This window comes from Eulemur rufifrons, chromosome 17 (genome assembly GCF_041146395.1).
Source record: "Eulemur rufifrons isolate Redbay chromosome 17, OSU_ERuf_1, whole genome shotgun sequence".
NCBI lineage: Eukaryota > Metazoa > Chordata > Mammalia > Primates > Lemuridae > Eulemur > Eulemur rufifrons.
This window is the reverse complement of record NC_090999.1, coordinates 10055094-10072901: the sequence shown is the minus strand read 5'-3', so window position 1 is coordinate 10072901 and position 17808 is coordinate 10055094. Positions and strand designations below refer to the sequence as shown.

General features: G+C 43.0%; 1 protein-coding gene across 1 annotated transcript in view; it reads right to left on the bottom strand.

The window, feature by feature from the left end:
- Positions 1-11575: 11575 nt before the first annotated feature.
- The window catches only part of OTULIN (OTU deubiquitinase with linear linkage specificity), a 32396-nt gene continuing 26163 nt past the window's right edge, over positions 11576-17808 (bottom strand). Inside the window, exons 6-7 of the mRNA XM_069492181.1 lie at positions 17060-17329; positions 11576-14548 (exon numbers count right to left, since the gene is read on the bottom strand). Of these exons, the coding sequence (XP_069348282.1) occupies positions 14354-14548; positions 17060-17329 (465 nt within the window). The 3' untranslated portion in view covers positions 11576-14353. The remainder of the gene's footprint in view (positions 14549-17059; positions 17330-17808) is intronic.

Sequence of the window (17808 nt, the reverse complement as noted above, 5' to 3'; positions counted from 1 at the left end):
AACCTAAACAAACAAAAAAAAATATTTTAAAGATATAAATATATGCTGTATATGTTATGTAATTTATTTTAGGCTATAATACATTTCCTATTTTCGCATTTTCAATAAAATGTCTCTAATACAATACGCTGATTGCTTGCGTGCTCAACATACCTGCAGTTGAAACGTATTGTATCAGTGAGAATTGTACCTTATTGGCAGCAGTTTTACAAAGCCCATCATTTGCATATGAATGTAAGGGTCAGTAAATGACAAGAGAACTATTTTTCATTATGGGTAACTTGGGGCCAAATGGGCCCACTGGTATAGACAGTAGTGAGAATGAAAGTGTGAGCTGGAAGGGCAAAAAAGAGAAAGAAAGAAAAAGGCAGGTCTTTTGTGTCTGTTGCTGTCAGTGCTATGTAATCACACCGTTCTTCATAGAAAAGAAGAATGGAAGGGCATAAAGTCAGCTGTGACCACGACAGGGCTGCGTTCACATGTCTGGATACCTACTGCCCTTGGGCATGCCCACGATGGGGGAAACGTCCTTCGTGCTTCCTCAAAGCGGCTTTTCCTCCGTTTATCCATATATATCTGAAAATTAAGATACATAGCTGTTTTGCAGTAGTTTCAGGGGCAGAGCTAAGAAGATAGAAAAAAAAAAAAAACATCTATTTGTATTAGCTTTTTAAAAGTACATGACTAGAAAATTAAACAAACAGCAGTAAAGATCAAATTGAAAAAGCAAATCCTTTCCCTCCAAGTCCAGGAAAGATAAGTTAGAGCCTTTTCATTATGCAACAAAAATATGTAATTATAACTCCGGAGACACCTTCAGTGATATAAAGATTAATGGGCTATTTTGTTAGAGTTTCTGAGAACACAGGAAGCAATGGCAGACTCAGGCCATGAAGCTGTGATTTTGCAGGACTTGTTCAAACTTTCACCTTGAAGCACATGATTCTTCATACGTTGCCTTCACTGGGTTCGCTTAAGTCATGGCCTAACAAATACCTTAACTCCTAAGGCAAAACTTAGAGCTAGTCTATTCTTCTACATCTGTTTTAACCAAGAATTTTATCATTCAGATAAATGCAGAACAGATCAAACCGGGGGAGCAAATTTCTCCTTCCTGCTTTTCAGAGTTGTTAGAGACAATCCTTTGACTGTACTCACCAAAGAAATGTTCTCCCGATACTTGTTTATTTTTCACTGCAGGGAGTGCAGCTGACAGATGTATTCAGAAGAGCACCATGCCTGTGAGATTCTCATGTCAAGGACCACAGAAAGACCAAGTGTGACTTTCTCAAAGTTGAGTGATTGTTTGTAGACAAATACAATCTAAAAATACAAGGACAATAAAGCAGTTTTTCTTTTAATGTTGAGAAATAAGTTTGGGCAGTTCAAAGTATAGATAGTAAGTAAATATATAGTAAGGATTTTCTCTGAGCAAGCTGAGGTCAGATCAGCTCCTTTGGTGGCCCCTCTTGTTTTTTTGTTTTGCTTGTTTTTTTTTGAGGAGCACATGGGAGGTCATTCTAAATGTGCAATTGCCATTTGTTCTGCACCGACATACAGGGATCTCAGCAGCACAGGGCATCAGTAAGACAGCCAAGAACTGAGCAAAAAGAACTAGACGAGGCTTGCTCCAGGAAAGTCATGATAGGATTGGACCTGCCAGCCATGTGGCTCAGGGAGTACTGAAGGATTTGCATGCTGGCAAGAAACCCTCACTCTTTTAGGATTCTTTAACTGGGCACGGAAGGCCACTTGTTTGCATCTCTGGGTAAAAGCCAGTCACTCCCCCACCATCACTGCCTGTGTTGGGCTTGTCCTGTGCCGGAATTACTCTTTGTTTTTTGTTTTGTTTTGATTTTTAGCATTAGCAGGTAGTTTGGCTGGGAAATGTCCATGGATGCCTGATTCCCTAAGAAACTAAAACATTTATAATAACATTGGTTTAGGATACAGCAGATGGGGCTGAGGGAAAGCCTCATTACAATAGCAAAGCACTTTATGTCACTCTTTGAGTCCTCCCGCCAAACAACCTTGGGCAGTGCACACGGCGGGAGGCCTGCGGGCTCCCAGGGCAGTGAAGGGACTGGGGCAAGTTCTCCAGACTCCAGGCTGTGTCCTCACTCTCCATCTGGATCTCTCAGGGTTGGGACAGCCATTACGTGTCCCAACTATCAGAAAAGTTACCCAATTACGTCTTTAGAGTGAAAAATGTCACCGGCTTCCTACCCTCTTAATTATTCCCCAAGTGGGGATTTTTTTCTTCTGGGGGGAAGAGGTGGGGGAGGGTAACCTTTTCTGTATCCATGGTTTCCAGAAACACATCGATTTAAAGGCTCAGTAGCTTTCTGACTGAATTTTTTTTCCTTCAAACTGAAGGTGGGAGTGAAGAGAGTGTGTTGCATAACAGAAAATATATTGTTGTGATTAAATTACATTCCCTGAGAACTATTTTCTTGTATTTAAACATCTTTCTACTCCAGTGTCTCTCTGGGCAGACCAGGGCCCTGGACAGCATGTGCTGGTTTTTACCAACTTCCAGCTGCGCTGACCTCTACACTTAGGATGAGGTCTTCATCGGTCAAACCAGTGCACGGTCCAGGAAGAGGGATCTTCTATGTTCTGAGTCCTGTCCCTGCCATTTCCGTAACCAAAATGACACTGCAGCGTGTAGTAGGGCTCTGAGCGACACGGTGTGGGAGTCAGCCAGCTGCTCCTGCTGCCCTTTGTAGATGGCGTCTTACACCCAGCCCTCTGACGGCCTGTATAAAAAAAAGCATTTAAACTGTAGAAAAGCATGTTTTTGAGCAACGTGTTTGGTGAGCATTCGAGATACTTCTGTGTGGTTATTTTGAATCTCTATTTCTGTCATTTGAAGCAGCAAAACATCATGTGACTCATCAACTGATCTAACCACACATAAAACAGGATGTAGAGAAAATCTGAAGAAAAATCGGAAGGCCCTGTTGCCTGCCCTTTCAAAGGCAAAACATCTAAAATTAATTACACAAATGGTCAAAATGAGAAATTACATAATGTAATCAAAATAACGCAAACTCCACTCAGATGCCAGAAAAGGTATAATAAATCACATAGTGATCACAAAAGGAAAAAAGAATGAAGAGGTGATGAGACCTTGTTTTAAGTTTACACTTCATTTTCTTCTCAGGAGGGGAGGGTAGATCTGTTAGCAGCTGCAGCTCTCCGCTAGGGAAAGCATCAAAGGTGGGCCTCCAAAATCATTTAAAAAAGAAAAAAATTATCTTTGCCAAATCCAAGTGGTTCCAGGAAAATTATAGCCAATACCTTCAAAAATATTTAATTTTAGTGATAATATTTTTTCCTCCACTTCATTTGCAGTCAACCAGGGTCTCTAAAAGACTGCATAAGATATATGCACTTTCACAGATTCAGCAAATGTTTTTTATATGGTACCTCTTTTTAAGTTAGGCCATGTATCTTAAAGTGCACTTTACTCACAAGACTTGACGTCAGCTTCTACAACATGTATATAAAAGCGCACAAGAACTAGGAACCCTTCTCTCTGCAGGGGTATAAGTGGTTTCCTAAGGTTAAAGAATGGGGCAGGTGGGGACAGACCAGCTAAAAATGGTTGTAACCTTCACTATACAACTTTGTGGAAATTCAGTGACATGGAGACTGGTCATTACTGTAAGATTTAGAGGCAGATGTTCCCCAACTATAAGCCAGAGACAGGAAATGGCACCTTGGAGTTGGGAAACATTACAGCCAGGTGGATGCCAGTTCCCTGAATGTGGGGCCGTGAACATGGGGGGGACCCACAGTTTGGCTGAACCAGCTACGGAAGGCAAATTTCAAACTGCTCTTGCATAAGAAAGGAGGTACAGGGTACACACCAACACCGATCATCCGGCACCCCACAGCATCGGCATGTGACCGTGAGGTGGGCCCATTACGCCAGGGGTGCCACATCCCCAAGGCTTGCTGTGGCGCTCCTGGATTCAATGACACATTTTGGTTTGCTTAATGATGTGTTGATCGGGTAACTAACTAAAGCTGGTATGACCAAGAAGCTAGTCAAAGGGCTTCAGAAAACCGGACAGAGCCACACACAAGATTCTCTTCCACAACAAGCCAACGCTCATTCTTTTAAGGAGAGCATCCAAGCTGGAGGCCTGGGCCCACAGCATGACCTCCCCCGTCACTCACGCCTGTCCGGCCTTACCTTGCTCATCCGTCCAATGGGAGGCTTCCGCCAGCATTGCTAAGGCTCCTTCCTGGTCTAAAATTTTACGTATGATCTAGGATTTAGAACACGGTACAGAATCCTACAATGGAGGAATAAAATTACCTCATTCTTCATTTCAGATCTGAACATTAGCAGTTATCCAGATTTTTCTTTTGTTTTTTTCTTTTTTTTAGCAAAAATAAGTCTGTTGGGAGTCATTCCTCTTACACGTGCTGTGGCCGTCAGCTCACGGGCTTTTCTGTTTCACATCAAAACTGGGTTTAATTTAAACTGTTGAAACCAATCATATCAAAATTTGTATAGCCTTTGATTAAAACTGACTGCAGAGGTCAGTATAAAATATATGTTGCATTTAACCAAGTGCTGTTTATGTATTTATTAGGTGGAAGTTTTTGCATTGTTCAGAGCATTTATGTATGCTTTTTTGTTGTTCTGGGGGCTTTTTTTGGATTTGTACTCATGTATTGTTCAAATAGGTTTCATACTCTTAATTTTACTTTAAGTAAAGCTTAAAACAGTTGGCATATAATTGAGATTGTTTTTAGTTTCTTGATTTTTTTACTCTAGCCATTAGTCTGTTTACTTACCACGAAAATACTTGGTTTCCTAATCCTGACTACAATTCCCTTTTTATCAAATCTATGTGAGATATTCAAATTTCACCCTTTACCTTGGTGACTAAAACCTGTAACCACTGGGATATTTCTCCAAACTCCCTGTCTTACTTAAGCATAACCTATTTCTTCAGATTTTATATTAAAATTATTTTTCCTTCCCATAACTTCAGTAATATTGAAAGTTCTTCCCTGAAACCTCTCCAGCTTCTCCACACTCCTTCTAAAGTGAGAATACCAAAAGTAGAGAAGCGTTCAGTGAGCATGGGAAGAGCAGACTCTGACACTCCTGCCACATCTAAGAGGTTCTTGTTCTTAGTCTTTATGTGAAAAGCATTACTTTTTGTTAAAACATAACTTCTTAAACTCAAAGAAAGATGGCTGTAAGTTTTTTAACCTCCTCCTAAGAGATTGTAGAAAATGTTTCATTACATACCTGTGATCAGTAAGCTTGCGCACACCCTGCTGAGATTGCCCGATTTCTTCCTTATTGCTCTGTGACGTGTCTTTCGGTCCAAATCCCAGATCTCAGTCCTCCTTCTGCTGTGCTTCCCTCTTATTGCCTTGAACGCTGACCGTGTTTTGGAAGTCGTAAGAGGTCATCCCACAGTCCTGGGATGCGGTGTGTCTTCGTGCCTGGCTACAATGTCTGCCTGTGCTCAGGTCCCAGCTGCCTTAAGGACCCAGCTGTGTGGGTCCTGGCGCCATTCGTCTTCATCTTCCCCATGGGGAGTGGTACCACCACAGGGGCAAATCTGCACCCTCCGTGCTTTCCCGACATCTCTGCCCACCCAGAAACCCAGTAGGGTCCCACCAACCCCCATCAATCCTACCCTTAGTCTCCCTCCTCTCCCATCCCCTCCTCTTTGTCCTCTGTAGTCCCAGTGGCTTAGCTCAGGAGAAAGTCATGGACAAAACTATACCCTCTTCTAAGTTTTCCTTTCTGACACTATTAAAGGCAACGCTGGGGTAGAGGGAAGGTTGGCATTGCCTGTATTTATAATTCTGTTCCCAACAAGCACAGGTTTCTTACCCAGACAAGGCAAGACAGTTTTACCATACGAATTCCACAGTTCAATACACCGTGCTCTGAACAAAAGGAAAAAATAAATCAGGAGCTGTGCACCCTCATTCTGTCTGTGCTGCTTTTTACCCATGACATATCCAAGTGACTAAATGCCTCTGAATCAGCCTCATCTCCTCTGGAGCAGTATCTTTTCTATTTAGTTCTAATCTACTGTGACATAAGGATGTGCAGTGTGTGACCGATGGCAGTTCAGGAAGACTGAGGTGCCACATCTGCTAAGCTTCCAAGCCACATGGAAGCACCTCAGCCAATGAATCTATGAACATTACTTCAGTCTGCTCTCAATAAAGAAAAACGACTAGCACTTTTACCAAACAAAACAAAGCCTTATCTCAGGTTCAGAAACTCTTAAATCCAAAGACCAAAACAGAATTAAGAAATGCAATAATTTTCAAACTTTATACTGTACATCTAAGATTCCCCTCGGGTCTTTCATCTCTCTTATTCTAACGGAAATGGCTGAGGAAAGTGCACTGTCTCCCCACCGCCCCCGGCCTGGTTAGGACAGACCCAGCTTGCAAGTTCACACGTCATGGAGCTAGAGCACTTCCTCCGTTGGGCTCCCAAGGCCGTGTCCTGGCCCAGCCCTGTTCTTCTCTGCCTTTCTCCCAAATGCCAAGCCGCCCAGATTTCAGCAGTCTTCTCACCCTGCAATGATGTTTCTCAGCGCTCTTTAATTCCACCCTCTTTGGAAAAGAGTAAAAATGGCCCTTAGGCCTACTCCCACCTTAGTTGGAAATCCAGTTCTACATGCTCTCGGGGGACCTGAATCTGGGCCTGTTTCCAGCTCCAGATACACTCTGGTGATCCCCAAGTCTGTTTTTCCAGCCCGGACTTGTTCCCAAGCTTCAGACTGGTGTATCCAGTTACCTCCCAACATATCCTCAGGGGGTACCAGAGGGGCCTTGGCCTTCAGCCCCTTCCTCACACTCCTTCCCCAACACACATTCTCCTGGCTTTCCTGTCTAGATGCACAAGCACCCACACAGAAACCTTCTCCCTGTCCTACTCCTCCCTCCATCAAGCCACCAAGCCCCGTCGAGCCTCCGCCTAGTACCTCTCCCTTCTATCCCTCCCTCTTACCCTCCAGCCCACCTGCCCTGCTCAGGGGCTCCTGCTCACCTTGGGCCTGGATGCTACATGAGCCTCCGAAACGGTCTCCCTTCTCCAAGCTCGTGTGTCCCCCAGACTACAATGTAAATGACACCTCCTAGAGCTTTGCAGCACACAACCCACACACACAGCAGCCTGAGACAGGTGTTTCTAGAACACCTTTTCCAGGCCAGTCCTTCCTCCCACTCTAGGAACTGGGTTGCTGCAAGGCGGCCTGACACTTAACGTGACTAAGCACCAGGCTACACCCTGGCTAGGCGCAGAAAATAAGGACCCAGTGAGAAAGGACACTCCCACCCCAGGAGAAGTGCATCACAAATGGGGACTGATAGTGCCCCAGCCTCCCGTTCCACAGTCTCAACCCCCCGACTCTTGCCCTCCCCCACAGTCAGGGCACAAAAGGACCAAGAGTAAGTATTTTAAAAGAGAATTTGTAGAGACAGTTTCTTTGCAGAGTTGCACCGCGTCCCACCTGGGGGCCGTGAATGTGTACGTCACGGGTGAGAGGGCTCTTCAGAGAGCCGGAAATGGGCCCCTGCAGTACTGGGGCTCAGTGGACAGGTGTCCGACGCCCCTGTCAGATCTGATAGAACAAGGACATTGGGGCTGGCAGGCACACCTGAGACTCACAGGGCAGGAGGTGCAGGGTCTTTCCCTTGGCCCAGACCTGGGCCACACAGATCAACGAGCTGGCCTGCAGGTCACCTTAAGGCCTGTCCAACAGCTACTGGGGTGCCGGGGGGAACAGGGCTCAGAAGGAAGAAGTTGGAACCATCACTGGCTTCCAGAAGCTGCAGGAGGAGGAAGTAGCAGGTCAAAGGGGACAGCATTAGCCCATCTGGGGAGCTGCCTTGATCGGGGCACTTCAAGAGGCCCCGAGCTGGGGGTAAGAGGTGAAGGGACAGAGGGGTCCTGAAAGTACCCCATGAGAGAGTAAGACCGAGCCCCATCTAGGCCCAGGGAGTGAGGCCAGTTAGGACATGACTATCAAGAGTTAAGATCTCTGCTCCCTCCCTCCTCCTGTTCCAATTCATGAAAGCAAGACAGGATAGTCAGCAAGTGGTCATAGCTTTGACTCTTACACAGATGGGATATTCCAGTTTCTGAATTCGATTAGCATTTGGCAAGAGGGCTAGAAGGTCTTTCTCTTACCCCAGAGTGCTCAGAAAGGTCACAGGCCACCCAGAGTTGAGTTTTTACCCAGGGCTAGGGAAGTTCTCCCCTTGAATACATCTTCAACAGTGCAAGACAAAAACAGCTGCCTCGTGATCCCACCCCTGGAGTCACGCACAGAGCGCTGTGAAGGCTGGGGAGGGCTGGGGAGGCAGGGCGCAGGGTGGGAGGGGGTCTCCTCAGCAAACACACAGCGAGGCCGAGTCAGGATTGTGGCTGCAGCCCTGCTCTGCAGGCCCCGGGGATCTTCCTCTAAGCCTCTATTACGTGCTGGCACCTCACTTGATCCACACCACTATTGGAGATAGATGGTGCTCGGCACAGATGAAGAAACTGAGATTTAGGGAAGTTCAGGGACTTGCCCAAGTTCACCCTGGTGGCAGGCTGTGGGACTGCTGTTGAATCCAGCCCCAAGATGAAAACTATGCACCTGAGTTTTTTGGAGCACTTACTACAGTTTAAGCATTGTGCTAATTGCTTCAGCTCCTCTAGCTCTTCAGCACTGCCCATACCACCTCCCCAAACCCTTGACTTCTCTGCTCACGGTGGGCAGGGTCAAGAGTCGGCCACCTGGACATCACAGGCCCACCCTGGGGGTGCTGGAAAGGTAGAGCACTGGACCGCCATGTGCCAAAGTCCTCAAATCAGGCATTTAACCACAGCAACACAGCCAGGGTTCTGGGTTTTATCTTCTAAGTTTATTTTTAGTTATTTATTTTTATAATCCTCAGTGGCTGGATTTGCAAAAGGGGGTCAACAGCATAGTCCCAGAGTTAGTTCAGCCTCTGACAGTGAAGATGAGAGACTCAACAAGTGACAGAGGAAACACCCGCCCCATGAGCCAGTTGTCTGGCTGCGTCTGCAGGTGGGAAGCAAGGCCCCAAACTGCCCAGAGACCCAGGGGCATGTTTTTCAGAGCGAGCAAAATTTGTGACACATGCTGTACATCTTACAGTGTAAACAGAGGAGACACTGCTAAACAAGCCAAGATGAGCCAGCTAGATTTACACAGTGTGCTACCCCCCAGGGAAGAAAAACACTATCACAACTGACAGAAGTTCTCAAATTGGGCTGTTATCCTCTCCAAATTCATAATAGAAAAAGTTAAAGTTGCTGAAATGCAGGTAACAATACCAAAAAAACTTTTATAAAAACAATGGAAATGAGAAGGAGGCTTATTAAGTACATTCATTTTGGCTTTGTTCCCATATTCAGAAGTAACCAACATTACTGTGGACTGCAGAAGTTCCTAGGAGGCGTATCACATTTTTAGCACCATTTATGTGAATACAGATAAAGGCATTTTTCAACGTATAAATGAAAGCTCCTAAAATTAAGTACAAAAATTATTTTGAAGTTCAGAATTAAGCTCAACCACTTCTGGTTACTGGGAAAACTGCTGCCAAGACTGTGGATATTCTGAGCCCCACTGTCCCTTCCTCGTATTGACCCATGTTTTGGCAACTTCATTTCTGATCCAAACTTCTAATTAAGAAATCAACGAGATTAACTGAGGCAAAATACCGATCAGTGTCTTCTTCCATTAATGCTATTGAATGCTATTAATGAGCATTCAAAATGCTTAAATAAATAGGTGGCCATAAAGTCTAGAAACAGACATACATCATAAATTGATTGGTATGACATTTCAATATAATTAATGTTTCTAGACTTAATGGCCACCCTATATATTTTAATTATACATACTAGCCCACTCCACCATTCCCAGTAATAAATTTCAGTTTACTGTGGAAAAAAATGCACTCACATGGGACAGCTTGCCTCCACCATCCCAGAATATTGCTGGATCCCAAGTTTCGGGGCCATGTGCTCATAAAGAAAGGCATGCTGTAACTGCAGACCAACACACGTGCATGTGTACGCTTGCGCACATGTGGGCACACACACGCGCACACACACACACACACACACACACACTCCCTTCCTGGTCGTGGCCAAGCCCACCTCACCCCTACTGCTACTGAATTCCAGAAAAGCCAAGGGGAGCAGGCAGCCAAACCAGTTTAGTTTTGTGCTTTTCATGGCTCTAAGGTATAAAATGAATTACAAGAACATTAACAATCAGTTGCCTATGTCTTTACTCACACATTCACTAAGCCACTGCTTAACTCAGCATTGGCTACCCTGGTTTCTCCACCCCCTTAGAAGACATCACAAACGAGGTTTCCCCAAATAGTTGAGCATTAAATAGTATACTTCTGTTAAATAGGGGACTTAGATTTTACAAATAGCAATTTGCAGAATACATGCACATAAGTCCTTCTATTTATTCAGATTTTTATCCTTTTCTAACTTAAGCACAGAAGGTCTGTCTGGCATCTGTTTTGTTTTTAAAGGGCATTTTAAAATTTATTCTAAATCAGTTCCTTCTTCAGTTCACTTCTTATAGTTTCTTGGGCCATTTTTAAATTACTTGATATTGTGCCTACCTTTGCTAAACTATTTGGGAACTCTATGTGTTTCATACATTTCAGATTCACTCCACATACACAGAGGCCTTTCTTTTTTTTTTTTTTTTAAGTAGTCATAGATCTTACATAAAGGCATTTATTTTTACGCATACCCACACCCACAAGTAAGATTCCCCAATAGATTATGCTTCTGAAAGTATTGTCTGGCTTTCAAAGGGGAGTACCTACAAAGCATTAAGAAAAAAGAGATAGGAAAATGATCAAACTGTATTTTAACATCAAAAGAAGACACATCCAGGAAGTCTATGTAAGTCCTATGTATACACTGAGATGGTAGGAGTGCTATATCATTAAAGGTGACACAGCAACTCAGTCACTGGAAGAGCTTCAAAAAGTAGACTACTAACTTAGGCAAAACAGCACCTCAGGGCATGGGGCGGGCGATCAGGAGGACAAGATGATAACATAGAGCATCTTACACACACAAAGAAAAGGCCAAGCACATAAAAACCCGCAAATGTTTCTTCCAACAAATATGTTAGCAATTCATGTGGCCTGAGATTTTATGATAAGCTCTAAAATTGGAGGGGGGGAAAAAAGGATACAAAGGCAATGTCCTCCTTAGTCAAAGAAAAATCTTACTAGATATTAACCGAATATATAATAGTGTAATAAAAGTATAAATGGCTATATAAAGAAAACAGGATTAATCCTCTTCTGTGCATTTAAAACATTTTCATATATACCCTATTCTAAGGAAGAGGAACTGCAAACATTTCAGATTCAATCCTGTGTGCCCAAGTCATATATTAGAGAACACACACTACTGGCTTCTTATTCTCTAAAGCCGCCATCATTGTTCATGTGTATCAGTGAAATAAATTGATGCTGTGTATACAGAAGTAGCTCAGGAGGTGAGGAGGGGACTCTGAAAATGTTCTGGAAAACATTAATGTTAATTCCATGGAACATGACACAAGGAAATTCTTTTAGGTTTATATGTACCTTAAATAAGCTCACAGGTTTAAATCACGGCTGCTTAAGGAGAAGATAATTTTTCTGCCAATACCATGGGGTCCAAAACCTCTGAACTCTTGCAATAAATTCTGGGACAGAAAGTGAGCATAGTGTAGTTCCTACTACCTACCTTTCCTTCTTCTAGAACACTATATCCCTCTAAATGGATTATCCTCCTGAATCCACTCTGATCTCAATTCAATTTCTAACCTGTTGATGTCACCTGACCAGCTCAAGACCAGGAATGAGAAATGGAACTAAGACTCTGGGCAACTGAAGCTGCATATTGCAACAAAGAAATGTTATCTTCAAAGTTGGCCAATTGCCAGCCAGGGCAACATAGTGAGACCCTGTCTCTACAGGAAAAAAAAAAATTATCCAGGTGTGGTGGTGTGCACCTATAGTCCTAGCTATTTGGGAGGCTGAGGTGGGAGGATTGCTGGAGGCCAGGAGTTCCAGCCTGGACAACAGAGCAAGCCCCTGTTTCTAAAAAAATAAAATTGGCCAATCATTTCTATTTCATAAAGTACTACTGTTTCTTTGAAAAGCTTTGCTTTTCTGATGTTATAATCCCACTAAGACTGGACAATCGTCTGACAGCAGAGAGGCAAGGCCTTGGAACAGAAAGCAACATAAAATAAACACTCCCTTTTGTATTTTTACCAATGTGGTGGTTAGGACCATAATTCCTGTGCACACTCTAACAATATCATACATAGATAGGATCAAGAAAAAAATATGTAAACAATTAAGTTGACCAAAAATCTAGTTCAAGTTCACTAAGATTAGATACTTTCAAAATGCAAATATAAATGAGTATTAATAAAATTCAATAATGCATATGAACCAATGATCAGATTCCATATACACGAGGGACACAGATCCCTACTGCCATGTACGTGATCTAAACATTTCAAGTTGTATTTTTAAAAATGTTCAAAAATGATAAGCATTTCCTGTTGTACAGTTACAAATACTAAAATGAAGCATCAAAGCCAAGAAGAAGTCATTATTAATTTGGCTTCTAGGTACCTGCTTATTCAAGGCACCACTGCATTTCACAGTGAAAAACAAAGCCTCTCTAATGCATTCACACACCTTTAGAGCAGAAGTTGATTCCAACATTCTAATCAATTAACATCTAGCAAAATGCAGTGAATATTACTCATGAGGTAATGGGAAAAATACTAAAGTAACAGTCTGAATAGTTTTGTGTGTCCTGAGTTTTCTTAACTAAGATTTAATCTTTAATTAAAAGCAAAACTTACATTTTCAAAGAAAGTTTGCCACTCCCCCAAAAACAGATTAGATAGCTTATAAACTACATTAAATTAGACCAAATAAAGATTTTAATTATAAAAGAAAGCTCAGTACTTCAGAGAAACACACTGCCACCAATGTTGAGCCAATCCAGGTGCTGCCAATAGAATCCAAACAGGTGATGTCTCTGGTTCACGCCCCTGGAGGACAATTCAGGCCCTAAGGCAGCAGGGCCGCCCCTTCCCCACCTCCCCAGTCACCACCCCAGCTTGGGCTGAGCAGGCGATGGCTCACGACCAGGAACGCGGCCTCCCTCGATTCCACACCAATCAAGGGCATATGCAGCCCGGCCACTCCCATATTTATTACATGCTTCTGCTTAAACTTACTCTTGAAAAATCTTAGTTTGCTGTTTCTCACCCCCTGCACCAGATGAGTGAGGTACACTTGGCAATGGATGCACCCGCCAACAGCATGAAAAGAGCACAGGAAGTCCGGGCTCCAGCTCAGCCCCACCTCTAAACCTGGATCAGTGACTGAGATCATTTGGCCTTGGTTTCCTCCTCTAAAAACACCGGTGGAATAAACTCTGTTCTGACTAGAAAATCGTTACTCTATGGAACTTCAGAATAATTAACAGCTCCTGACGCCAGAGTGCAAGTGCAGGCAGTGTTCACCCACGCCGACAGGCGCCACCTGCACCAAGCCCCAGACTCCAGTATGCTCGGGACACTGGACCTATCACAGTCACTCGGAGCAAGAAGTTCTAAGTTCCCTCAACACTGTACCGCGGCTCCTCTAGCCTTCAAAAAATGCCTTGAAATAACCCACTTTTGGACCCAACTCTTAATCTGCAAGACAATCTGCTTAAAAAAGTCTTAATTAATACATAAATCCAAACCATTGCTCTTCCTCCATAAGGAGGAGAAGATGAGGCTATCGGAAGGTGTTATGGCTGTGCCATTAACAGATCCATCTCAGAATTACAGCACTTGAAACAGACTGCGTAGGAAGATTACTACAGAAACCCATTACCACAAAAAAAAAAAAAAAAAATTATCATCTTAAAAAATTAAAAGCCAGTTTGCCATTAGAGAGAGTTTTGATCTGAGATATAAAGAACATATTCCTCTCCAAAATAAGTCTCCTCTGATACAAAAGTATTTGTCTTATGGAGAAGATACAGTTTGCACCTTCCAAAAGGTGTCCTCTGAAGGCCCCCAATGAAACATACTGCATCACAGACAGAAGAGATTTGGTTAATTCTTATTATCAAAAGCCAGTCTTTAGAACATCCCAGTCCCACTTGGCTTCCAGGGGCCCAAGAGTTCTCACAGATTATTCCTAGAGACCCACAGGCCTGAGGCCCAAGCCCAGGAGCTGCCTGTGCACCTTGGTCATGTCGTGAGGCTGTCCAGGCGCGTGTCTCTCACAGACTCGTCTCCTCACACACTCTGACGGGGATGTTATAGTGCCGATCATCCTCGGCGATGAGGGTGACCACTGGCCAGTCCCTGGGTGGGTCGGTGGGGTAGATTGTAATGAACTCTTCGGTGTTGTACTTGGAGAGCCGGTACACCTGGATGGTGTGGCGCACCGCGTAGGCAAGGAGGAACATTTCAACCTGGGTAGAAAAGAGCAAATGGGTGTTCTGAGGGAGGCCATACTGAAAGGTGTGGCTTAATACCATGCTCCCCGCCATTATCCCAGAAAATGCACATTGGCGAAGCCACAACCTTTTTTCCTAATCCTTTATATATTAATCAGATAATCAAGAATTGATCATATGTCTGATGAGGGACCTGTATCCAAAACATATAAAGAACTCTTACAACTCAATACTAAAAAAAAAAAAAAAACCCACCAGCTTACATACTGGGCAAAGGTTTAACAGACAGTTCTCCAAAGAAGATATGCAAATGAAGGGATGCTAATAAACATCATAAGCCATTAGAGAAATGCAAATCAAAACCACAATGAGATACCATTTCATACCCACAAGAATGGCTATAATCAAAAATAATGGGGAGTGACTGTACGGGGTTTTGGGGTAACAAAAATGTTTTGGGAATGAATTCATACACGTGGGGTTTATTGTAAATGTACTAAATGCCACTGAGTTGTGTACTTTAAAATGGTTAACTTTATGTTATATGAACTTCACGTCAATAAAAAAAGACAGTAAGAAGTGTTGGTGAAGATGTGGAGAAATGGGACTCTGATACACAGCTGATGGGAATGCAAAATAGCACAGCTGCTCGAACAGTTTGGCAGTTCCTCAAAATGTTAAACAAAGAACTACCACATGACCTAGCAAGTCTACTCCTAGGTATATACCCAAGAGAACTGAAAACATATGTCCACACACAAAAAAACTGTACATGAATATTCATAGCAAGTTTATTCATAATAACTAAAAAGTGGAAATAACGCAAATACCCATCAAACTGAAGAACAGATGAGTAAAATGTGATATATCCACACAATGGGATATTACTTTTCAATAAAAAGGAATGAACTATTGATACATGCTGCAATATGGATGAATCTTAAAAACATTATGCTAAATAAAAGAAGCCACCCACAAAAGACTACATACTATAGGATGTCCTTTACATGAAATTTCCAGAATAGGCAAATCCATAGAGACAGAAAGTAGATTAGTGACTGCCTAGGGCTGGGGGAAGGGAAAGTGACTGCTAATGGGCATGGGGGCTCTTTTGGGAGTGTTAAAATGGTCTAAAATTAGACTGTAGTGATGGTTGCAAAGCTTTAAAAGGGTGAACTAATACGATACATAAATTATATTTCAAAAGAGCTGCTACTAAAAAGAAAAAAAAAAAAGAATGGACTCACCATATAGCAGACCTTGTAGGGTCTCAAAAAGGACTAACTTCAGTCTAATACGCAAACCATGCTCTACCAGGCTTTTTACTGCAAGGTATTTGCTACGGTTCAGGAGACATAAGTAACCCACATTATGCATACAGATCATTATTTTTTTAAATAACCATCATCAGTCCTGCCTGACCTACCAGTGACTATTAGTCTTTGCTCTTTCCTACACACTGGGAATAACAAAGGAATAGACTTCCACCATCCACAATAGTTCAGAGTGAAACCCAACTCAGCTATATATTCCTTGCAGTATCTGTCCTGGCACTTGGGCCTTTCCAGAAAAAGGCAGGCACAAGAGTCAGTTGTATAAGTAGGAGGCTGGCACACTGATGGACAGCCTTCATGCTACTTTAGTGGTTGGCTATTCCACTAAAAAAAAATTCATTGAGACTTTTTAGGGAAATGAACACACCAAAGATAGTGTAAGGTATGGTGACTCAACTATTGGCTCAGGGACAATACTTGCACTTGGTCTCTGTAAAACTCCAAACTTAGAGTATCTGCAAAAGATGCAAGAGTAGGTGGGCTCTACTAGCTAAGGTGACTTCATTTCTATTTTTAATGTAGCTACAGCTGCCAAGATTAAACAATACCCTTCAAATGGCTCTTCCAAGTGCTTCATTTATTTGTACCCTCGTAAAGCCACGGGTACTAATCCCAACCACCACCCTGCAGAATAAAGCCCCAGCTGAGATAATGGTAGTTGATTGTAAAGTATGTCCACAATTCTCTGGCACTTAACTTGAAAAGGTGGAGCCTAAATCCCCTTCTCTTGAGAGTGGAATGGATTTAGTGACTTGCTTCTAGCAAATAGAATACAGTGTGACACTGTGTGACTTCCAAGATTAAATCATAAAAGATGCTGTAGCTGCCTCCTTGCTCTCTGCTTGGATCACTCAGAGAAACCAGGTGCCATGTAGTGAGGACATTCAAGCAGCCCTATGGAGAGGGCCATGTGGCAAGGAACCGAACCTTCCTACTAAGTACCAATGAGGAACTGAGTCCTGCCTGCCTGCAGCTTCGTGAGTGGGCCATGTGGGAAGTAGATCCTCGAGCCCTGGTCAAGCCTTCAGATGACTGCAGACCTGAACAACATACCTCTGCAACCTCATGAGACTCTGAGCCAGAACCACCCATCTAGGCTGCTCCTAAATTCCTGACCTACAAAAGCTGTGAGATGTTTGATGATTAAAGCTGCTATATTTTGGGTTAATATATTCCCAAAGGTACAACTCACCTGTTCAAGGCCACCAGTATGTCCCACCTGGTTTAGGTGGTTCCTCAACAGCTGTCCAGGGTCATTCGATGTGTCCCGAGCAAACAGAAGCACAGAGAAAAATGGTACTTCCTTTCCTTTCTCTTTATCATCATACAGTTCAATGGCTCTGTTTAGCATTAGAAATTTTACAGCTTCATAGAGGCTATATTCCTCTTCTTCATTTGTGAACAGTTCGTCACAAGCTATCTGCCTTGCTTCGGCAGTTCTCATTTCAGCCAAGCCTGCCCACTACAATAAGAAAGTTACATAATAATTAGAATTTTTCTTCTAAAAATCCCTGTTTTTTTCATACTTCCATACTATAAGCACAAAGTTGTTTTCAAAAGTAGGTGACCATGGGTCACATATCAATGTTCACAACATCTAAGTTTCCATCTAAGTTTTGCAAACAATGGTATTCTCTTTAGATCACACAAACTCCTTATTCAGCTTTTTCCTCCATTAATTTGAAACAAAAGTACAATGCAATAAGGAGAAGTACTAGGGCCATGGAATGGAAATTTTGACTCCCCTAACTTCCCAGGCAATGAGACTGAAGCAGTCAATCAGAGATACCTACGGAAGAGCTAACAGGCATGTGTGAGGCTTGTGTGTGAAGCTGTGAAGGGCAGCTATAATTCCCCACCTCTCACAGGGCTTACAGGAATGTTAGTACCCAGAAACACAAAGCCAACCCTCCAAAATGAAAGACAAGCAAAGAAGAGAGT